This window comes from Pseudopipra pipra, chromosome 14 (assembly GCF_036250125.1).
Source record: "Pseudopipra pipra isolate bDixPip1 chromosome 14, bDixPip1.hap1, whole genome shotgun sequence".
NCBI classification, from domain to species: Eukaryota; Metazoa; Chordata; class Aves; order Passeriformes; family Pipridae; genus Pseudopipra; species Pseudopipra pipra.
Window position 1 is genome coordinate 19,753,543 of NC_087562.1, and position 24,463 is coordinate 19,778,005.

General features: G+C 42.7%; 1 protein-coding gene and 2 long non-coding RNA genes across 3 annotated transcripts in view; 2 read left to right on the forward strand and 1 right to left on the reverse strand.

Annotated features, from left to right (window-relative positions):
• The window catches only part of LOC135422263 (uncharacterized), a 45,439-nt gene extending 36,396 nt beyond the window's left edge, over positions 1-9,043 (forward strand). Inside the window, exon 2 of the long non-coding RNA XR_010434396.1 lies at positions 8,879-9,043. This is a non-coding gene — a long non-coding RNA (uncharacterized LOC135422263). The remainder of the gene's footprint in view (positions 1-8,878) is intronic.
• BEAN1 (brain expressed associated with NEDD4 1) overlaps positions 1-16,963 on the reverse strand; it is a 53,864-nt gene extending 36,901 nt beyond the window's left edge. The window contains 2 exon segments of the mRNA XM_064671342.1: positions 15,116-15,190; positions 16,573-16,963. Coding sequence (XP_064527412.1) covers positions 15,116-15,190; positions 16,573-16,603 — 106 coding nt within the window. The 5' untranslated portion in view covers positions 16,604-16,963.
• On the forward strand, positions 13,005-18,316 carry LOC135422264 (uncharacterized). The gene is made up of 3 exons (XR_010434397.1): positions 13,005-13,119; positions 13,522-13,635; positions 17,262-18,316. It is a non-coding gene; the product is annotated as an uncharacterized LOC135422264 (long non-coding RNA).
• Positions 18,317-24,463: the final 6,147 nt, after the last annotated feature.

Consider the following 24,463-nt stretch of genomic DNA (forward strand, 5'->3'; position numbering starts at 1 on the left):
TGCCATGCTTTGGAAGCCGGATGTGTGGGGTGGTACAAAAAGAAAAAAGATTCCCTCCTCCCACATTCTTCTTGTTTCATCCTCCACTTGTTCGGGCTCTTCCTGCCAGACTGGCTTGTGGCAATAGCACAGAGGTTTTCCATCTTGTAGCAATATGCTAAACATATGATGGAAATCTTTCCTGGGATACAGCCTCACTGGGAGGTCCCTCTTACTCTTAATAGACACTGTGGATGTTCATTTTGAGGACCCAAGTTTCAACTTTTTCCCCTTCCCTTCCCTTCCCACCCCACCCCACAGTGGGCCACAAGAGATTCCCTGAGCTCTGGGATAGGAAAACTGGTGTTGAATAGAGCTGAGAAAGAGCTGCCTGTTTTGGTTCTTCCCTTTCCTGGGTGTTTATTTCTGAACCCCTTTCTTGGCATCTTTTTTCCTTTGCTCTTTTCCTCTCGGAGGCGCTGCCTGGCTGACCCGGAGCAGTCCCTCAGGATAAACGAGTGCTGACCTCTCTGGAACAGGGAGCTCCTGCTGCAGACACCACTGGAGCTGATTTTGTAAATGCTGGAACAAAAGGTTCTCATTTTCTTCCCTCCCAACGCCTGAGAAAGAGAATCCAGGATATTGGGTTAGGCATTAACGACACTGAGCAGGAGGTACTGGAGAGTCATTTCCCTCTGCTCCTGTGGCTGAAGTGCTGCCAGTGTTTAAGGGAGCAGACCTTGCACATCCCCTGTGTGAGTGGCAGATCCAAAAGCCCCTGGAGGGGTTGCACATGCACAGTGAGCACACAACAGGCTGAGGAACTTGCCCATTATTCCTCTGTTTAAAAAAAAAGATTTTTGTTTTTAAACCCGCACAGAACACAAACTTCCATGCTTTTGGATTCCGTATTTTGAATTTGTGGTTTAGTTTAAAGGCCTGAATACTCACACAACAGCTGCCAGTTTAAACCCAGGTACCATCAGAGAGGATCTAGTGCAGTACAAAGCAAACCCCACCATACTTCTGTGATGCATTTTTAAGAACTGATGGGAATGTTTGACCAGTTTTCAGATTGATTCGGATAACTTTTTGGGGGCAATAGGGAAGACATTCCTTCATTTTAGTTTGGTGGATATATTTTTTTCTTTTGGTGACTCTTCTGTTGTGTTAATTGACAGCTGAGACTGAAATGCTGTTTTATTCCAGCTTTGCCAAATGAAGTTTTGTGTGATCAGCTTCCCTGGGAATCCCTCTACAACCCAAGTCCATGAAAAATTCCATGGTCTCAAAAGCCAGATTTGCTTGGGAGTAGAAACAATTAAGCACATAAGTGGTGCCTGTAGGTATTTGCTGGGGGTGAACTGTGTAGCTTTTCAGAAGCACCTGTAAATGTTCTCATTTTCCAGTTTCCTGCATGTTGATGTGTGTTTGAAAGCAAAATTACTGTCCAGGTTTTTCAACACAGTTCCAAAAGACAGGTGAGTTCTTTGATGTGTGTATGCTGCATGATCACTAGTTGCCAAACACAAACTCTGTATTTGCTGCTGTTCCACCTTTAGTAAAAGATAGTTGTGTTTCTAGAAAGCCAGAGGTGGGGGAAGAAGCAGAGCAAAATGGCACAATAAAGCATGTTATCAGCACTGGAAGTCTTTTTGGACCTTGATAAATATTCCAGATAATGAATTTAAGAACCAGATCTCTGCACACCATGTGACTGCATCACCAGCTGCTTGGCAATGTAATTAATTGATTCCATCCCAGAATTGCTTTGCTAATTGGATGGAAAGCAGTCTGGTGTGCAGTCCTGGTAGGGTTCATTTCCTGGCCTGCTGAGTGCTGTGCAGTGTTTGTGTGTTCAATCCTTCCATCAGGAGCAGGGACTGTGACCCCCACAGCACTTATGGACACTTCCATCTGCACACAGTACAGCACATGGGCTTTCTCTGCTCACACACTCCTAGGCTGAGCAGGTCATCTCAAGCCTGCTCGCTCTGGGTCAAGCTTTAAACAAGAGCAGATGATTGTGAAGATCTCCTTTATGACAGTTTTTCCCTTTTCCTATTTGCTACTCCCCCCATAATTCTTGAGGATCACACAAATCTTCCTAATAACCTGCTGGGAAAATCTGAGGAACTGATTCAAGCTCCTCCTCAAATATAAAGTTGTCCTTCCTGGCTGGTAATGAAGAACTTTGACAAGGATTGTTTTCACAGAGAGCTCAGTGGCAGGACATGACTTTATTCTGCTATATTTTTTAATGCTGAATTACTTGTTTGTAACACAATAAAAATGGCAATTTTAACTATCTATGCACCGTTTTACACTATGATTTTTTATAAGAATTATAAACCTCCAGCCCAATGGAAATTAATTTCAAAACATTTGCTTAGCATCCACTGGGGCATTTCTAGTCAAGCAATATCACATCCATGGCAGAAATTTGGACTTTGTTTGGGTATAAAAAAACCCTAAAAACCAGCTGCTTTTTCCTGCTCTTTCCCAGTTAATTCACCATAACTGCAGGCAGTAAAAGGCCCTAATGCACCCCAGGCATGTGCATTCAGACATACACAGACCAGGGAGGCCACTGCTGAACAGCAGCACTGGGACTTAGAAAATATTGCATCAGTTTAAAGTGACTTAAAGCCACTTATCAAAAGGTTCTTACATTTTCAAATAATAATATGCAAGTAAATTTCTTAAAAAAAATGTATATACCTGGTTTTATATATAAAATCCTTTTCAGTCAAAAAAAGGGTGACAATTCCCATGTCTCTGAAAACATCAGATTAAGTAAACAACAATCTTATGCCATTCTATTTGCATTTTTAATCAGTTTTTTAAGCAGCATGACAAGTTGTCCAAGGACACACAAAGTAATGGATAGGTTATATGACTGAGACAAGCTTTGAAGATGTCTATTGATAATGACTGAACAGAAAAACATGCAATAATGGAAAAATATTTCCTTCTTGCTACCTGGTTTTTATTCTGTGTGGGTTTCATATGAAGTAGATGAAGCTTTTCTTGGTCAAAATGAAAAGACAATTAAATTTCTGAATTGATTAATCATGAGCTGTAAAGTAAATGCAACAAATTTAAGATGAGAAAGAAAAATGGTAATTAATACAAAAACCCCTGATATTTTCATTCATGCTTTGTGGCTCAAGGGTGTGGTAATTTAGAGGACTGTTGCCCTCAGTGGGCAGCACCGTGTGCTAGGAAATTCTGAGATGATCAGGCTGAAATAGTCTGAATGAACCAAGGTACTTTCTAATCAATTGACTAAATGTTTAGATGTCAGAATTACAAAAGCAGACAGTTAGAAATGAGACAAATAAATGATTTCAGTGCAGTGTCTCTATCCTGCACACAGATAGATACACACACAGATGTATCTTAATAAATAAGATACATAAAAATTTCTATATGTACACACCGCCTTATACACATTGTATAATGTAACCTATAGATTAGTCATAATGGTGGGTGTTTTTATGCAGAAACACTTTTTTTATGTGCTCATGCAGCCACAGTCATGACTTCTAACCTGAGTACAACTGCCAGTGGAAATCAGCCTGTCAGCTTTGGAATTCCAACCCCTCTGCCCCTGTATGCCTGGGCAGCAGTGCTGTTGTGGACAGTCTGGGACTGAAGGAATCACTGCAGTGATTCTGGGCAGGTTTCCTGTGGTTGCTGACCTTTACCAGGCCTTGCTGTATTTCAGCCAGACCCGCTCAGAGGGAGCTGTGTTGGCACCGCCTGGGCTGAAATGATTCTGTGCCTGTGCAGGGACAGATGTTGGTGCTCTCTGGATGACACTCAGCTCTCAGGTTCATTTGTGAAGAGTCAGTCTGTGAAGACTGAAGATCATCAGAAGTTTCACTGAAAAATAATGATTTTCCCTCTGGGCAATTCCTGAGCTGTGTGCACATCTGTACCCATTGCAAGTGGTCTGTTGAGTCTGTGTTTGGACTCTTAACTACTGTAACTTGTTCAGACCAAACCTGGCACTATTTGCCTCTATTTTGTCAGCTGTCATTGTTGTAGTTTTTTCTTGACAGCTTTGCATTTACTAAAAAATCTATTTTTACGTATGTTAAGAAGTGTGTTACTACTCACTACTTTATGCACAGCTTTACAGAGGGGCAGAACATAATGCAGACTTATAGAATCACAGAATCACAGAATGGTTTAGGCTGGAAAGGACCTTAAAACTCATCTCATTCCACACCCTGCCGTGGGCAGGAACACCTTCCACTAGCCCAGGTTGCTCCAGGCTCCATCCAGCCTGACAATATGCAAAGCAAATTCATTCAATGTTTTCATGGGATCCTGGCAAAGTGCAAGCTCATCAAAACTGATGTGTCCCCATTAAACCTTCCACAGCCACACCCAGTATGTTTTCTCAGAGGAAAACACCAAACCCTGTGTTCAGATGTAATCTCTGCTGATTAGATTAGGATTTAAGAGTGTAAGAAGCCGAGGTCCCGCCTAAATTCAGGTTTTGTGTGTCCTCCTATGCATTTTCACTGTAGCCCTTCTGAATTCTCAGTTAAAAACTCTTAATCATTTGTGCTCCATGGATCTGACCCTTCTAAAACAGAAGAATCCTTCTCTATTTAATGGCCTGTGGTCAGTTCTGCAGGGTGCTGGTGTTGTGTGAGGGTTTGAAATGTGGATCCCGGGAGGTGGCTCCTCCAGGGATGCTTGTTAGGGCCTGCTGACTGCACCGGGCATATTTCAGAGGGCTTTACTTTGGATTTTTACCTCCGTGATTCTGAATGCCCATTCGAGGATGGAGAGTATTGGGCTCACTCCTGAACCTCATTTTTGGTTTACTTTCCTCTGAAGTGTCTTAATGGAGTTGTCATTCTGCTCTCCCTGTTTTACCTTCTGGTCCTTTTACAAAACTGAGACTAAATTCTGGGTACAATGTTGTGTTAACTATAATCACCAATTCTCCAAGTGTTTCTGGCAACTAATTAGTGCCAGCAGGGTGTGATAAATCCTTTTGTAGGGGTAGAATTGAGGTCTAAAAGTAATTTATCCTCAAATTTTGCTGGTTACAAAATGAGTATATTAAAAGGGGAGTTTCATGGTTAAAACTGTAGGTTGACATGAACACATAAATATAAGAAGCCCAAAGTAGGAATTGAATATTTTGAGGATGTTAGATTACAAAATTTGGTAGTAAACAGCAGCTGCTGAGACCACAATACACTTGTGTTCATTGAAATCTCCAAACGCATCTTTAGACTCCTTTGTAACACGTCTGGACCTAAAACAATTGGCCAAAATTGTCTGCACTGCTTATAAAAAGTACCTTTAAACGCACTGGATATCCCTGACCTGACTAATTCTTCCCTTTCCCCTGCCTGAGCAAGACTTCAATCAGCTGGCAGGGTGATTATTCACATTAACACCTCCAGATGCAGTGCCCAGCCAGCAGCCCCTGCTCTGCAGAGCTGCCAGTGTCTAATTGTTTATGCCAATGGCAACTGAATTTCTGAGGCTTTCTTCCCTCTCCCCACTCAGCTGGCATTTCAGAGCAGTAGCCTTCTTAATACATTAGCTTAATGCATCCTGAGCTTTACCAAATCTTCCATCACCATTCTCCTTGAAATCAGCACGCAGCAAAAATGATTTAGACATATGAAAAAATAAACCTCTAAGTAGCCAGGTTCTTGCAAGAGCAAAACCAGATTAAATCTAATGTTCAAAACAGTATAATTGCTACAGATATTGGTTTGGTGAGCAAACGGATTTGCATTGCTGGGATGTCGTGTCAGGATTTAGGGAAGTGAAGGGTAACTCACTTGAGCACTGTGAGTTTGTTGGACATGTGGTCTCTGCCACAGCCCCCCTTGTAGTGACAACACAGCCAGTGTGAGAGGCAGAATCTGTCAGCACACTGCACTTCTGTCTGACACAGCAGAGTGCTCAGTTCATCTGAAAGGAGGAGAAACAACAGATGACTGGGTAACAGGCAATTACCTCCTGAGCAACAAAGCCACGTCTCCTGAAAGTCAATCTTCCTGCATCTGAAAGCCCTGGGTGGATGACAACACTCTCTTTTCTTTGTCAGACATGAAAAGAGCCTCAGACTGAAACAAACATTTCCTATCCCGTTGTTGCTCGTCATTTAAGCTCCAGAGAGAGGAGGTGTAGGTGAAGCACAACAAAGAAATCACAGGGGTACTGTGCCTCTGAGCCTGCTGGCTGCCTCACATGCTTTAACATCCAAATTTAACATCCATCTAAACAATCCATCCTTGCCCCAGTTTAACACACAAAATGGGTAAATGAGAGGAAAAGAAGAGATCCGTTATCTTGCATAAACCTGAAGGACTGGATTAAGGACTTCTTAGCTCTAAGTATAATTATCTCAAAATCCCCTGTTTGACAGTTAAGGGTGGGAACTGAGTCTGATAGAGTGGGCAAGGATTTTTTTGAATACTCTGAATAAAGCCTTGGGTAAATTTGTAGGGGCATAAACAGGTTTTGTTTGCAGAGACATGAAATCCTATGTAGAGTGTCTACAGATCTGTATGGAACCCAGTGTTTTACTGGCTCCTCTGTTGAATGATGGAAGCCAATTCCCTGGACTACTGTTGATTTTGGGGGGCTGAGTAGAAACTGGATCACTCATCTCTGCCTAGAGAGGGGTAAAAGGAGTAATTTTGCCTTGTCCTTTGATAGTGTAGTTCCTTTTATCCTTCTGCACAGTTCCTTCAACATAAAGTTCCTATTTTCCTTTTCACCACTTACTGGCTCTACTTTGAAGGTCACTTCAGGCTGAACACCCCTCTCACGCAGGAGGTAATGCCATGCTTTTCTCCCCTGCTACTTGTGGAACTGGGGAAGTCCCTCTGGGATATGGACTGTATGAAAACACCAGGACACCACAGTGACGGTTATTATCTTCAGAGGGAACCATTTAAGATTGTGAGCTGTAAAACATTATATGGGCAGATCCAATTTTCTGTGGACTGAGAAGCAGTGGGTACAATGATGGTTGAGAGGAGAGTGTGCAAACCTATCCCAACTGTATTTCCCAGGTGTAGCAAGAGCAAATGATGTCTTTTGTGAAGCCAGATGACACAAATAATCCATCTGTTCTCAAAAGGAGCTGTAAAATAACTCCCAAACCCCATGAAGATATGTCAATGATCTTTAGAGAAAGAAACTCAGGAACAAACAGCAGGCAGGGACGGAGGTGTCACAGACTGAGCAAATAATGTTTCAGTTCTATGCAGTGAAAATTCCTTTGATCCTGAGAGTTTCATTTGTGAGAAAATGCTTTGCTTTCCAAGGTGATGTTTCTCTCTCAGTAGATGCTATCATAAAGTATTTTATCTTCAAAGTGTGTTTTAAAAGTAAAATTAATTTGAAACCATTTTTACTCCGGGTGAGAGGGAGATGACAAAGCCTCCAGAGAAGGACTCTCTGGTTCTAACCCCATGTGTTCCCAAACAGAGCATTTGGGACAAGTGACTTTTAGGGTTTGTATTCTTATTCAGCACACATCCGAATGAATTTTGCAGTGAAAATTGGTGATTTAAGAACAATCAAAACGATCATATCAAATTTAGGTTAAGGTGCAATATTATATAAATGTGATGTATAAAATTAATCCACAGTCTGAAAATTAACCTTCATTATTAAAATACAGCTAATAGTTTACAGAGAGTTTTCCTATGCTAGTAATACCATTTTTTTTAGTCACATGACCTTTGAATTGTATATCTGTTAAACTGAGGACACACTTCTTGCCTCCACCACTGAGTGATAATGCTCTGATGTCCCACCAGCAGGAACTGGGCTCTGTTGTGTAACCCTTTCCATTTTTTAAAAATCCCAAGTCCTCACTCCTGCCTGGAGCCTGGCTTTTAAACCTCTGAGCCAGCTGTGGAAAATCAGTGGTGGTGAAGAAGGATCCTCCAGTGACATGGAGGTGATTTAACAGCCCTGGAGCTTGGCAAGAGAGTAAACAACACATGGCACATGTGGGTTTGGTGTCTAGGGCTCTGCTCTGCTGCTGTGATTTATCTGAGGATGACACAGGAACCTGTGCAAAACACGATATAAGGAAGACAGATTCTCATCTCTCTGGTGGCTCCTTGTACTCATCAATTCCTTAGTATTTTCTCATTGATGGCAGTTAGAGAAAGTTAAAATAACCTTAAATCAGGGGAGAGACACAGGATGTCATTTCAATCTTATTACATACCTTGACACTGCCTTTAACCCTGCATTTTAACATGTGGTCCTTGGGAATCATAATTTTGCATGCTTGAAAATCTGGGAAAAAATTTGTTATTTCTACTTCTACAGATGCATCATCTTATGCCTCCCACTTTGGGAAAATTTCCAATTTACAGATTTCTTCCTTCAATAGAAATATTTTCTTTAATCAGAAGCATGGAAATGTGAAATTAGTGTTTTGTTTTTTTTGTTTTTTTTTTTTTCCTTATTTTAGGCATCTGTCAGGTTTTTAGACATCTTTCAGACTGGTTTATAGGATCAAGTGGCAAAAGTACAGATTCCGTTTAGGATTGTGCTGTTCTAAAAGGAAAGCATTTTCTAAAAAGTGTCTATATATGTACAAAGTCTTTGTTGGTGGTATTCTGATTTTGTGCTCCCTCTAAACATTGGGACATTTCTAAGTGGGGCTGATGCTCAGAGCACAGCCCACACACCAAAGCACGAGTGTGCTGTGACTGCATTTTCAGTCTCTTATTGGATGTCCCATATTCTTTCTAAAGGAACATCTGGTTCCACAAGCACAAGGAATACATTTACTATGAGGACTGTGATTAGTGTAGTTAAAATACTCTTCCAGTGATGTACAAAAGGCTTCCCAAACAGCTACTCTTTTTGCTCCTGTTTGCAGGGTGTGTGTTCCTGCTCCAGCACCAAGTTCAGGCCAAGCCAGAAATACTTTTGATTCCCGTCCTTCCCAATGTGCCTCTCTCAGGCAGAGCTGGAATTACAACATCAAATGACTGGATATTACTTGTCAACATGCAGCTGCAATAAACCAGCAGTGCTAATTTTCCTTCCAGAGCTTTATTGTCTGTTCAAGGCAGGAGGGTTTTAATATTTCTTTGCTGGGCAGGGAGTGAGGGTCTCATTGCATAATCACTGCACTGGGAGAGGCAGATTTCAGGGCAATTCATTAAGGAGAAACAAGGAAATATGGTTTACAACTATCTAGAAACTCCAGTCTTCTCTGTTGGGCCTTCTGTGACCATCTTTTTAAATAAAGCTTGTACTTCTTGCCAGTAGTTTTGGGCCAATGACTTGCACACTGAGGGTCTTTGGAGAGTGAAAATGGCCAGTCTACCTCAAGATGAGAGTGTAACTTTGTAAATAACAACAAACAGGGAGCATTTAGCACACATTACTGACTTCTGCAAACAAGAAGTGATGGTTAAGTGTGGATTAGAAGCAAAATTCAAAACGAGGTGGTCATAATAAGAACTGGTCTTCCAACTGTCCTCACAATCTGCTGGCTGCTCTGCCATGTACTGTGTTACTCTCTCCCATAGAGGACCTGTGATCTCTTTTGTAAAGCTCCTTTCTTGGAGACCCTGAGTCCTTGCTGTAAAAATCCCTTCCCTAGGGGAAGGGAGACACCCCTGTATTTGTCATCCAATATGAAAAATATTACAGTTCCCCAGTAAGTGGATTTGTCATCTAACCATAAAACCCATACTGTTCTTAAGTGAGTGGAAGCTGAAAATTGAAGTGTATCTTCCGAGTATTCCTCTCTTGTTAACAAGTCAATGCCAGGTAATGGACAGATACCAATCCAGGAGAGCCAGGCTTTCTCCTTATATTGCCATGTAATACAAAGCAATTAATATTTCTGCCAAAATTTTTTTCTCTTCCCTCCTTTTGTTTTATCTGGACACCTGTAATGTGGAAGGACAAGGCCAGTTACTTTGTGCAGGATCCAGCATGACAAAGCTTCAGTCTTAGCTGGGTTTTTTAAGCAGAGGTAAGTTTGTAGCAAATTTGCAACTAATTAAAAATAAAGCTCTGATGCTGAAAACCTGTAAAGATCAGATGCTTGCAGAGCTGCTTCTGTTGAACCACGAAACTAAGATTAGTTGCTAACGAAGAAAAAAACAATTGCTGAAAGACAAATCCTTATTTTAGAGAGAGGAATAAAGGAATTAACATATTTGCAGCTAAACCCAGCAACTAAAAGATAAGGAACTTAGAACTAAAGAGCCCACAGAAAAAAAAAATCATAAAAACACTATTTGCATTAAGAGTAGAGAACAATCATGGGGCTCTGGCTGGAATGTCCTTCAGCAAATTATCTTCACACAGGTCCTTGAAGATTGTAGGGGTCATGATGTCATGTGAGGTAATTTTTTAAAAAGTCTGAGGTGTTTCAGGAAGTTCTAGCAAGATACGTGTTAAGTCTTGGAGCTAAAATCCCTGTGTGCAGAAATGCTGTCAAAGCCAGCTCAATTGCTTTCTTCTGCCAGCTCAGAATTGGAGGCCAAGTTTTCAAAGCACCTGAGGACAGAGACTCTCTGCAAGCTTCCCAGAGATGTCCACCTCTCCTTGAAGGATGCTCTGCATAAAGGCATCTGGGCATCCACTGCACTTTTAGGTGCTTGAACAAACAGCTGCAATGCAATCATCACCTCTAAAGCATCTCTCCCCCTACCCTTCTCTGAGAAGTTTCTCAGCATGGCTGTTTGTACCAGCTTGATGGGATCCCCTCCAAAAACTAAAGCATCATTTCTCTTCATTTGATAGGGGCAGGCTGGGACTAGACTCTGTATGTTTGCCATGAAGGTCCAGAGGAATGAATTCTAATGTGTTATTCTCTCCACTAAATAAAAATCAGATCTGGGAGGTGGGAGTTGGGAGAAGCTGCTTTAAACAAAACATGAAGTTAGTAGTTACAGTGGAAATGAACAATTTGGAGTTTTCAAGAGACATCCTGTATGAACAGGAGGATGAGAAACTGTCAGGCTTGAAGGGAAGTGAATCCATTTATTAGGCAGATTCCAGCCTAATAAATTAAAAGGTGATAAATTTATTCTTGGTATAACAGCTGATTTCAAGCCACCATAAAATAAATTGATGGCAGAAAGATACTGAGCAGGATATTACTTATTAGGGGAGAAGAACAAAGAACTGAGGTGAGGTTCTGGAGACCTGAGAACATCCTTCCCTTCTGCACAGCTGCAGTCATTAAAACATGAAGTGCATGTGGAAAACTGCAGGGATACACGGGGTGTGCCCTTGAGGAAAGGGAGGTGGGAACCTCTTCAGCACTGTCAGGAAACATCCACACTGAGAAAAAAATACAGTGAATGAAGATAAAGAGCAGATTATTCTGGGGATCAAACTTTGCTGTGCTCTGAAGAAAAGAGGGGGCAACTTCAGCATGTTTCCCTCACTGCCTGCTGTCACAGACCCACATGGTTTCTGGCAGTGTTGGAGAAGAGAGACTGAGGATGGGTGGCTGATGCTGGTGCTTTGATCACTGACACTTCTCAAGGGGATGCTGTGCTGTGCAGAAGTCTCGGTGCAGAGCCATTCCCTCTGTCTCAAACTTCCTGGCATCACGTTCTCACTCCAGAGACCAACTCCCAGCAAAGCTGCCACACCCAGGCTGAAAACCTTGTCTTTCTGCATGTCCCAAACCTGGGACAGCCAAGAGAACTGCTGTGAGGTACTTACACAGACGCCACCCCACCCTGTTTCTTCCCCTGGGTGAGCTGAGGCAGCGGCTCCCCCTGTGCAGGTGAAGGTGTGGGTGTGCTCTGGGGAGTTGTGCTGGGGGTCAGTGGGAGCTTGTGTTCCTGTCCTGGAGAACTGCATTAGACTGGCTGAGCTGGGACACCATTCTGCTAAAAGGACAGGATTTGCCTACAGGCTCCCTAGCAATGGAAAGAGTGTTTTATTCTTGTTTTATTCTTGTTTTATTTCTTAATCTCTACAGAGAGATTTCCTTGTTTATGAGTAGAAGTTTATTTAGCGTTCCAGTGCAGCTCCCAGTGACACACAGCTGGCAGTCAGCTGGGCTGGCACTGCTGCTCCCTGAGCTCTCCCAGATCCCCAGGGACAGCATTCAAAGGGGACACTCCAGGGCCTGCTGGTTCCAGGGTGGTCATTCCTTCACCTTTCCCTTTAGGAGGTGTCTGTCCCTGTGGTGGGAAATCTCAGGTGGGATTTCATGCACAGAGCAGAGCCACAGCAGGAATGATTCTGTTCCTTCCTCAGTTTGTGAAAGAACTCTGGTCACTGGAATAATTTTGTAGGATCTCCAGAGGTTCTAAGACAGGAATCTTAATGCTGGATTTGAAAGCACTGTCTGTATATTTCCTAGTTTTGGTGTTTTTCATTCAGGCCTGCAAATGAACCTTTTACATATCTCTGGACATTCCTTGTGCTCTTGGATATAAGAGTGAATATCATTAAATGGGTTTATCATACAGATTTAATAGTTGAATACATAACTATACAGTTTGGATAATAACTATCTTTCTATAACACCTGATATGTATTGGCAACCTGGATAACTGTATTTGCTTCTACCTACGTCTACAATCAATTCCTTCAGAGACAAATCCCAGAAGTGCTAGGAAGGAGGTAGAGGAGGTACCAATATGAAGGAAAGGAAGGCAATTTGGGTAGAAAAATTTTTCTGCCTTTTTATTTATCTGACACTTTTAGGTCCTCTTCATTCAAGTATTTGAAACAGTGACTGAGGTTCATGACTGCTGATTAATCATGATTTATATTTACTGTCAATACTTTCTAGAGATAAACTTGACTTAACCAACCAAACATAGCTGATCAAAACCTAGAAACGCTTGGCGAAGAAAATCCCGTGTTTCTCTCAGAAACAAACATCTAAAGCAACAAAGCCAACAGCAAAGTTTATTTCTGATCAGAAAGGTGTGTTAAATGCTGAGCCTGCCAGTGGCTGAAGTCACAAAGCTCCATTCCTGCCTGGACTCTGCTCCTGTGATTTCATCCCTTTGTCCTGGACAAGAGCAGGATTCTCCAGGCACGGCCCTCTCACTGTGGGAAGAGCTGCAGTTCTGCTTCTGAGCCTTTGCTCTTGCTCAGGAAATTCAGTGTTGGGGGAGTAAGCAGGTTCAATCCCTGGCTTACACGAATTCTCTATAGCTGAGGAGTCTTCCTGTCGTACCTCCCAAAAGCCTGGGACAGCTCCACTCTCTTTCCATAGTCACTATAAAATTGAACCATTGCCACAGTTTGGTTTGGTTATTTTCCTGGCTAATGCCTACCTGGCATTTTGTTAATATTATCTTCTTTGTCAGTAGAACATTTCACAGTCTGAGCCCTACAGTAATTAAAGAGAAGAGCCCTGGTGGAGAGGCCCAGAATGTCAGGCCTGATGAACTATATCAGTAAGGCCAAAGTAAAAAAACACATAGTCTAAAAACTTAATTTTAAGAGATATAAGTGCCCATTTGGAAATGAGTGCAATACTCAGCCTGCTCTGAACTGTTTGCTACAACATTTCTATTACAGAGCTCCATAACCTGAAGCCAATGCAGTAAAAGCTGTCCTGCCATGGAGGAGTGGGAGGGAGAGTGGCTGGAAAAAATCCTGTTAGGGGCCAAGGATCATGAAAGCAGAGAATAGGTAGGAAATAATGGTTTTCATGTATGAATTCCAAACTAAGCACAGACTAGATACATATATAATGAAGTGCTATGAAATGTCATTTTGTGCATCATGTAAACCCAACATTACTCTCAACATCACTGTGAGTATTTTCTCACCAAGTCTTCAGGCAGTTCACTAACAAATGAGGAGGCTGCCACACGTAGCATTTACATTTTGCAGTTATTTTTATACTGCTATTATGTGTTTTTCATGACTTAGGTGGTGACAGTTTGTCATCTAGTAGGTAGCCAGAGGCTGAAAAATTTTAATCAGCAGCTGCTAATTTTGCACTCACTCTTCAGCCCAATTTTAAGAGGTTTTTTGAGGAGTTTAAGGGTAACCAGGCAGTCTGAGAGACAACACTTGGCACTGACTTGGTTTTGTACTGTCTTCACTTTTACCAACCAAACTCTGATCCCAGTTACCAAAGTTTTCTTAGGGGTAGATCCTACAAATACCTGGTGTTGACAGAAGCTGGTCTTGACTCTGACTAATTTCTCCAAGTTGGTAGGTTGTGACAGCAAGTATTTAAAATCTTATTATTTCTAGTATGCCAATGATAGTAGCTCTCTCACTTTGTTGTTCTTTTATGCACAGTCCAAAGTAAAAAAGGGAACTTCTTGTCTGTTCTTTCTTTAAACCTTACACATAATCTTATGTTTTCTCATCCATTATGTGCATCTTTGATTGAACATGGTTACAAAGTCATAGTCTAGTTACAACATGGCTTTTCTTGAGCTGCAGCACTTGCTCCAAGAGGGATCTTGAGGATTTTAATTGGTGTGTGTCTATTTTTGTCATTATTTCTTCCATCTAAGACATTGAACATGCTACTCTGTTTCCCTGCATTCACATGGTTTTCTGCCAAAATAGGACCAGTGACACAAGGATAATTGGCTCCTTCAATGCTGTATTTCCTTTTCAAAAAGCCTTCATGTAATAACTACAAAAGGCAGTCATAAAAAGGAGAGTAGAAGCAAGTCAAATGTCAGGAATTGTTTTATTTCAGTGACTGGAAGTAATTTTTAGCCACATTTTTTTCACTAGTGGGTGCCAAAATGATACAAATATTGATTGATGTCAGTGTGCTCCATTTATAAATCAGTTTTAGCAGCTATGTGCTAATCTGTTGTTATGGGAGAAAATGCTGAAAAAGAGCATTTTAATTTTTTTAAAAATGAAATATTTAAGTACTTGTACCTGACACAAAATTTATGGTCCTCAATTTCAGACAATTCTGTGAATTTCTATGAATTTTGTCTTTATAAATATTACAAGGTTAAGCACATTTCTGTTAACTCAGTTGTTTCCTTAGTCAGGAAGCTATTTCCTTTTTAATGGGTTGATGTGTATCTGGTAGAGGACTTTTAAAAATTATATTCCTACAGCTGTATATGACTGCAAGGCATGCCATTAGTGCAGTATAAAAAAAACATAAGAAAAGGAGATTACTTACGGAGATTGGAATAATTACTGCCTATTCCAATACCAGTGGAGCTTCCAGAGATCAGAGGAAGGTGGAAGAAAAGAACTAGGGAAGGAAATAATAAGAGAAAAGTCCTTCATAGCAGTTTGGGGTTTTTTTGCAACCAGATGTCTGTTGAAGACACGCTGTGTTAATGTGTCCCTGCTCTCTCTGGGCAGGATTGCACATTTCAGATTCTGAGTGTACACAGAGATGTAGCTCAAACAGAGGGGAAACACCAAACCAATCATTGCTTCCTACTCCAGGAATCACTCCAGTTCAGGAAACGGTGTGAATACCTCTTAGATTCAAAACCCCACATATAAACAACACTGTGTTATATAAATATGTTGATTATTGTTTTTAAGTCAATCACCAGTCCCTGAAACAGGCACCTACCACTGTTAAACCAAATAATTCCCTAATTTCTTTAAGTGCAGCTTAAATGCATCAGGTTGGTGTGTGTCGAACTGGGCTGGAATAAATTTATTGTAAAATTTGATACCAACACTCCCCCTATGCATTCCAGCTTTAATATTTATAACTTGCACTTAAAAGATTTATACTTACAGGCAACAAAATGCACATGAGTAAAACGTGTCCTAAATAACAGAAATCTTTAGATTTCTCAGAAGATGGGCTCGTTTGCATTGCAAAGCTGAGTTCTGGCAGTGACTCGGGTGTGACCCAGCCCTTGTCCGGGGGCTCGGCTGTGGCACCCGTGCTGAGCCCTGTCCCCTGTCCCTGTGCCACGGGGGTGTCCCGGCTCCTGCCCCTCCGGCGGCTCTGGGGCACGGCCGGGGAAGGGGCTTCTCCCTTTTCGGGAGGGGTTCCCGACTAACAAACTTTCTGCGGCCGGGCAGGGTCCTGTGGGGTGCGAGACCTGCCCCGCCGGACCCCGCAGCTCCCGCGGCTCCTCCTGCTTTACCCGGCTCGGCTCCTGCTTTACCCCAGCACGGTTCAGCCCCTTCCTTACCCCAGCACGGCCGCTGCCTTTCCCTGGCACGGCTCATTCCCTTCCTTTCTCCAGCTGGGTTCAGCCCCTGCCTTACTCCAGTCCTGTTCCTTCCTTTCTTACCCTACCCACGTTCAGCCCTTTCCTTTACCCCAGTCAGGTTCATTCCCTTGCTTTCTCTAGACCGTTTCATCCCCTTTTCTCACTCCAGTCCGTTTCATTCCCGTCCTCTCCCCATCCAGATTCATCCCCATCTTTACTCTATCCCTATTCATTCTCTGCCTTTCCTCATCCCGGTTTATCCCCATCCTCCCCCATCCCAGTCTATCCCGTTATCCCCCCATCCCTGTGCATCCCTGTTCCCCCCATCCCTGTCCATGCCATCCCCACCCCATCCCTGTCCATGCCATCCCCACCCCATCCCTGTCCATGCCATCCCCACCCCATCCCTGTCCCTGCCGCCCTCCCCGCTCCGTGTCCCTGCCCTCCTTACCGCAGCCCGCCGCCGTGCCCGCTCTCTCCATGCGCCCCCGCCGCGCTCCCTGCCCGTGCCCTGCGCCCGCCGCGGCCGGAGCGGGGCCGTGCCGGGGGGGCCGGTCCGTGACCCCCGCCGGGCGGGCAGGGCCGGGCCCGGGGGGAGCGGGGCCCGGCCCGGGGGGGCTCGGGGCCGCACATGCCGGGGGGGCCCGGGGCGATCCCGCCGCGCATCCCGCCGAGTGCGGGCCCCGGGAGCTGGGAGCGGGGATGCTGCGGGGTTCGGGGATGCTGCGGGGGTTCCGCCGCCCGGAAAAGGAGCCGTAGGCGGATAACGGCGCTGGAAAGCCGAGTCCAGCCCAGCACTCGGACTGAAAGGGAGGGACTGCCTGGAGCAAACCCGCGGGGATGGACGGCAGTGCAGAGGCAGGGAATCCGTGCGGCTGGATAGGGATAGGAGAACAATGTAGTCTAGAGTCTAGCTAAGAGCGCTTTAAAATGGTAAGATCGACTTGTTACCAGGGATCTTGGAAACGTTTCCCACTGTGGATGATATATGTGCTAGAGAGAGAGGAAACAGGGCTGCAGCCGGTACCAAAGCCGAGGAGCTTCCATAATTGTGTGTTTACCTGTAAGAATAGGGTGTCATTAGCTTTTTGAGGTAAACAATGCAATGGTGTGGTCTGTCAGCAGTTTGGGGTTTTTTAGGATCCGAGTTCCATTGGCAGTTTCTGTCTGTCGGGCACACGCTGGACCTGCAGGATCTCGCAGAGTGGTCGCGCTGATCCTGCTGGTGAGTGAGGGACATGGAGGTGGAGCTTCACGATTGTGGAGTGTGTACCCAGACTTCTTTGCTTCCCTAGGCCGAGGTGGCTTTTTAGTCCAGAGAGCAAGTTTCCTCAGGTAGGAACGGCTCTGAGCTGTTAACTTCTCTTTGGTTTAGTAGTGATGGATTCAGGGCTGTGCTGGACTTTGGGGTGGATGTAAAGCTTGTGAACTCTCTGGTCTTTCTGTAAAAAGTTTCCTGCTGTCATTGATCACCTTTTTTAAAAATTTTTTTCTTTTCTTTTTAAGTCTAGGGAAGCATTAAGTGAGTACAATGCAATTGAAATCCAGGTTTAGGGAATGTTACAGGTGTGTTTCCTCATGGCTCCTCTGGACAAAACTGTAGTACCTGAGTACCCTAAAAGGCCTTAAGATGCTGCTGCAGAAGTTATCTTCTGATTCACTTTTTCACCTCCTCAGAACATTCAACTCCTTGAAAGACCTTTTCATTGCAATTCTTTATTTAATAAATGGAAACTGCATGGCTTCATTTTAGGGCTCTTTGTTGTTTGGCCATGACATGAAGGTGTGAATCTGCATATGCAGCAGATAAGCTGATTTCCTGTATGCTGGATTTTGGATATGTGCCCTCTTGGCCTCATTCTGCATCTGAAGAATCATGTGCACATGTAATGCTGCACTCAAGGATAATAAAATATATTCTCCGCTTTAAATTCCAGGAATTTATAATATTTAGCCCTTCTGCAAATTTTGGTGATGACATCTTTCCCCATTGGCACCCTACATTTGCTCATGCTACTGGTATTAACTTTAGTCCTGGCATAAAACCTTGGGGTTTTATGTTTAACTGAAAACAAACTGTGGGAAATGTAGAGGTCTTAGTACCTAACTTTGGATGCAGGGGAACTGCTCAGAGTTTGGCAGATCTGCAGAAATCTCTCTCTCAGTCTGGCTTTAGAGCCCTTTCTGTGATAATCTTGTCCTTTTTCTGTTGGAGGAGTTGCAACTGCTTCTGAGACAGAAAACACAATGGACACATGATCCATCAGAGCCTGCAGAAATATCATCCCAGTTATCAGAAACCTTTTGGACACTCAGCAGTACTTGGTGTGCTCCTCTGGAATAGACCCGGCTGTTGCAAACTTTGCTCACCCCACTGATTTCCAAATCTGCATCACATTCCTATGGACATGGGGGAGGTTTTTACCCCTTTTTCCTTTGTGTTTTTTCGGCTTTTGGGGTTCCCCTTTTCTCCTCAATGGCACCTGACTGGCACTTGTATGTGGTGTGGGATTCAGGGCAGACTGTTATTTGCACACTCTGCAGTTCCTGCTGGCAGGGTGATGCTGTGGACAGATTGCATCATTATTGGTTTCTTCTTGTGGCATCTGTTTTTCTGTTTCGATAAAATAAATTTGTATTAAAGAAAGTTCTCCACAAATAACTTATTTATACATTGGAGTTTGGTTATGGGCTGTATTTGGGAGAGCTGGAACAAAGATGACCACTATCCAGGATTATTGCTGCTTCTAGTTTAGCTTGACTTAGAACATCAGAGAGCAAGAGAGACCAAGGTAATATCTGTCTCTGTGGTTCGTGGCCTGTGTGTCCCGTCTGAATTCTGCCCCTTCTCAAGAAAGTTCTTTCCTAATCTATAGGAATGAGGAGTGTGCCCTGTGGAAATAAAGTACCTTAGGTAAAGTTTGGAATGGTATTCCTTATAGATGGAACTGGACAGAGTTGCTGTAGCCAGTGGGTGTTTCCCGATTTACTGACAAGGGAAAATGAGCAAGGAACCATTGCTGAAGACAGATAGTTCTATTCTTGGATGATTTTACACTTGCCCCAACCTTGGGACCTCATTATAAAGCTGCCACTGGTGCTGAAGCGACAGATCTCGGCTCAGCTCCCATCTCCTGCGGCTTCGTTCGGGATTCTTGGAGCTGAAGGGATGCTGCAGTGTGGTGGCTCTTGGTGACAGTCAATTTTTGTAAGGCAAAATCAATTCTACTGCTATAACGAGGTCTCCTTTCGACTGAGAATTTTTGTGTATTCATAACAAGGCTTTGGGGAATGCTGTTTTCACTAACTTCTTTTTCTTTATGGAAAAGGTGGCAATGAAATCACAGTCATTTGGATTATACAATTAGTCATAGATAAAATGCCTCAGGATGAGCAACATTGATTAATAAGTGTTTTTTATATAGAAAATCAAGTAACAGTGATTTTCCTCAGTGCTGGCTGCTGCAGGAGTCCCATCACCAAATGGATTCAGATCTCTGTCTTCTTGTCACTTGGCCAGGGCTTGCCCAGCAGTGCCAGCAGAGCTGGGCATTCCCAGTGCTGGGACAGGGAATCACACCCGGGCTGAGGGAATTCCTCGCTGGGAGTTCCCACTGTGTGATGGACCAGGCTGAGTAAATCTGTGCTTGCTGCTGGAAACAAAAGAGGTCAGGAAAAGAGGGTCTGGGATTTGATAGGAAGCACCTCGTGCTGAGTTCTGAAATGTAATAAACTGAACCCTTTGAAAGAAGAGATTTCAAATTTTCTGAAAAAACCAACCAGACAGATATTTGCCAGATCCTAAAGATTTTTTGACTTTGAACATATTGTATAATTGCTAACAAAGGAAATTCCTCTGTGCTGAAAGCTATTTTAATGAAAATAGTGGAATTAAAAATACATAAAATTACCGCCTAACATTTTTCAGCTAGCGTTTATAGGACAGGTAAATTTATTTGAACAATATTTTCTAGAGTTTTAAATCAAGTGTTTTACTTCTTTAGGCATAAAATTTGTCAAGAGGAAAAATAATTTTAAATTATTAATACAGATGAAGCATATCAGTAACAAATATTTTACAGCAGCCTGAAAGCCCAAAGGCAGAAGTCGTGTTCTTTTACATGCTATGGAAAGAAATGAGACCTGGAATGAAGGGGCTCTTCAGTCTGTTCCCATAGTTTCTATGTCAAAAAAGGATTCTGTAGGAATTTTATGTCCTGCCCAAATTCTCAGAGGCTATTTTTCTGCTTTTGAAAGTTGACAACTGTCTTTTTCTGTGGAACAAAAGGTGCTCTCAGGCTCTGGGGCCAGAATTAATTTCTTGTTTATTCACCTCTTGCAGAGGTTTGAGGAGAATGGAGAGTTATGCTGTCATTGCCTGATGTATATATATATTTTAAACTCTACATATGCCCTAAGAAATAGGGTCCAAGATTGTTATTGAAAATCCAGTTATATCTCCCCTGTCTGACTGTGGTTTCAATCTTCCTGATGCCAATTGAGTTAATTTTTAAGGAGGTAGAATGGCAAATTATATCTCAGTGTTCTTTTTCCTCTCATTCTGCGACTCCTTAATTCAATTTATAGTTAATTATGCAATTTATTTTGTGTTGAACTTTCAAGGACCTTAAAGCATCTTACAGTGAATATAGAGTCTCTCTATTTCCAAGAATCCTTGTATGAATTTGTTATAAATTCTAATGGGACATTTAGAATTAAGGATGGCCAATGGATTACTAGCAAATAATAATACCAATGTCCCTGGAGATACATAACTATAAATATACTGAAACACATAGAAAGAAATACTGAATTATGTAATAAAAAACATTTAAAATTAGGTAACAGCAGTAATAATACTAAATCTGCATGTCAGAATACTACAAATCTGTAAGTTGTAGGCCCCCTCTTGTTGCCCTTGGTGCTAAAACTCCTGCCTTTGGATGATCAGGTCCATTTGTACCCCATTGAATATGAATATTTTGTCATTTGCTCTCAGGAGGGTTTTTAAAAGAGGCTTTTGCTGGGGAGCCCCTGGGGAGGGAAGGGAGCCCTGCAGTGCTGTTAGTGCAGGCAAGGAGGTGAATCCAGCCAGGCTTTTGTTAACCCAGACCAAAAATGCAAATGAGGAAAGGCCAGCATGGCACCAACCCCAAAAGAATATCTGTGACCCCAAATTGATTTTATCTTTCTGAAACCATTGTGTACTAGCAAGAAATACTTAGCTCACCTTGGCAAAGTACAAACCCTGTAATTCTTTGGGTTTTGTGTTTTACCAGTGAATACACTAGTCAGAGTCTCTCCACTTTATACTATTTTATTTATGAAGTGTTTGTGCATCTGCAGAACTTGTAGAAGATGATAAAAAATTTATAAATATGCAGAGGGGCAAAGTTCCTCACTGGAACTTTGAGCATTTCTCCCAGCAGTAAGAAGAGATGCAGACTGGGGATCAAAATGTTTGCTGATGAACATTCAGGCTCATGAAGCCCATGTTCAACCCCAGCTGATTTCACTGAAACCATGCTGGCAAAGGGGAGGGCAAAATAAGGCCCTGAAAATAATGCTTAGTTTAATGTAACTGGGAGGGTCCTACCTGAGAGATTGCCATGAGATGCAGAAACCCATGGCAGAAAAGAAATTGCACAATGTATGATTCAAATACAAGCAGATCTTATATGGAAAAAATATATCAGCACCCTCCAGGTTGTGTTTCTCCTGGTGTCTGGTCAGACTGGCACCAATTCTGAAGTGAGACACGTTTTTTTATAAACTATTAATGGTCCAAGTAAGGGTGAAACACATTCTCTTTTTTGATAGTTTTGCCCTGTGGAAGTAAATATGCAGTAGGATAAGCAAACTGGCTATTAATGTAAAACCTCGAGAGCAGGGAAGTTCAGTTGCTGAGAGAGAGAAGCCCAGAGACAAATGATGGCAAACCAGGGCACTGAGGTGGCTCTTGCTATTCACTAGCAGAGAAATGGAATGTGGGCTTGGAGACAAAACAAAGAAAAAGGAATGGACCTTGAGGGTTTTGCAATACAAAAATTGTACAGGGGTTTAGGGTAAAGCTTTGTCTCTGAGGGCTGGGCATGTGTGGTGTTTAATGCAGTGGGAAGAGCAAATAGTGTGGCACAAACCAGTAAAAAGATGCCAAAAAGAGCTCAGATTAGTTGCTGCAGCACTGGAACTGCAGCGATTTCCAGTCAGCCTTGGTACATCCCTTGGACAAAGCAAGATAGTCTCAAAATTGTTGATAAAATGGTAGAGGAGCTGTTCTGGATTGAGCACAGGTCTGAGTGAGTGACAGCCAGTACAACTGGTGCTGTCTGGTGAGGGGAATGGTGATGAAATATCTGGAGAAAAAAGAAAACAAGTGAAGGGGGAGGGAGCCCCAGGCTGCCCGAGGGAGTGACTTGTGATTCCAAAAGCCAATTTTTGTTCCTTGGTACTCAAAATGACGATTGACTTTCACCAAAAGCCCAATAGAAACAACAGTGACTCGAACCCTGCACTGAATTGTGTCCCTGCCACTCCTGCTCTAATTACTTAGAGCACAAGCTGGACAATGAACATGGCTTTACTGCTGATCCAGACTTGGTCCAAGCATAACTGAAAATGTACTGACTGTCAAACAGAGGCTGCAGAAAGTAAAGGGCAACTAGATTTTCTTTGGGTGGTTTTTTCACTTTTTTGGTTGTCAGCTTGAAAACTGGGTGGGTTTTGGTTTTTGTTCTTTTATTTATTTATTTTCAATTCCAGTGCATGTTTTGTACTTTATTGTTTGGAATACGTTAGTATTTTAGGGACTCCTTTATTCAGGTTGTTTAAGGTTCTTGCCAGTATCTAGCTGTCATTAAAGATTAAAGTACACCCATGAGCAGATTCTAACCAATTATCTTTGATCCTATTTGTTTCAGAGGTCTAACAAAAAAAAAAAACCCGGTGTCCCAAAAGGAGCATCTGTTAAATACTGTAAATGCAGTATTCAGTTTACCCTAATAGGCTTAAGAATTGAGCCTTGTTGTTATGATTTGTCAAAAAATCACTTAATTTCTGGACTTTTTAGCTACATAAATACATTTTTTTTCCCTGTATGACTCAGCAGTTGGTTTTTCAGTTCTACTAAACAAAAATGTAAGCAAGTGCCTTAGGGGAACTAAAACAGCTGTTGTCCCATATGACTGTGTTTTTCCTTTCAGATCACCCAGCATCAGAAGGAAGGATATGATCCAGTGTTGATGTGATCAGGAGCATAAGGCCCCAGAAATATGGCATTTACTGCTGCATTTCTGTGCTGCAGCAGGAATTTGATTGCAATGCTTTCCCTGGATCTCTTCCCAACAGATTAAGCTTGACTGTGAGGGAAAGTAATGATCTTCATTCTATGATCTCACTAGCACTAGTAGTATTGTGGCTCTTGTACATCTAACCCACCTTTGGTCTTGGCAGTGCAGGGGTGGTTGTCTGGCTAGAATGAAAACGTTCCAGTGCTGAAGGAGTGAGGTGTGTGTTCAGAAACCCTCTCCCTTCTGCTTTCTCCCCCTGTGCCCTCCCCTAGTGTTTCCCCAGACTGTGTCCTGGCAGTGGCTGAGATGCACAGCTGGGACAGCTCAGGAATGATGCCTTCAGTCAACTGTCCTGTCTTTTCCACGGGTGGTTACCTGTGTTTAGGAATACAAGCGTGCAGAGGGAGCAAAACAAAGTAAAATCACAGTATGAAGAGCTGGTTTCCAAGCTAATATTAAACCACTTCCCAGTATTCCCTGCCTGTGTCAAAGAACCATTCAGGAGCCCATTATTTTATTTTGAAAGTCACCTTCACTCAAACCATCATTACAGAGGAAAAAAGACTCAGCCTGTGCTGCTTCTGCTTCTGGATACCGAGAGGGACACTGGAAAGGAGTCTGAGAGCATTTTTTTAAAAAAAGGCACAATTATTTAGACTCAGCAGTATATTAGGAAGGTAGTCTTGCCTTTTCTGGGGCATTTGTATTGCTGATACCACCCAAGTAAATGTAAGGGGTTTTAGAGTGACACATGAAAAACTACTGTATTTCCCCAAATAAAGTTCCAAAAATTAAATGAGGGTGTTCATCAGCATATTGACTGTTGGTTATTCCTTGTATCCATGCTGCCTATAGATAGTTTAAACTCCAGGTACAGCTCCTGTTTGAAGCTGGGCTAGTACCTGTTGAGGCAGCTTTTAGGGAATATCTCCACCAGTAACACCAGTGGTGAACTGGTGCTGGATTGTAGCTTTGACTGCTAATGTGTGTGGACAGAGATCAGGGTCAGCTAGTGCACAAAGGAATATAAGTCCTGTTGGGTTCTGAGGAAAT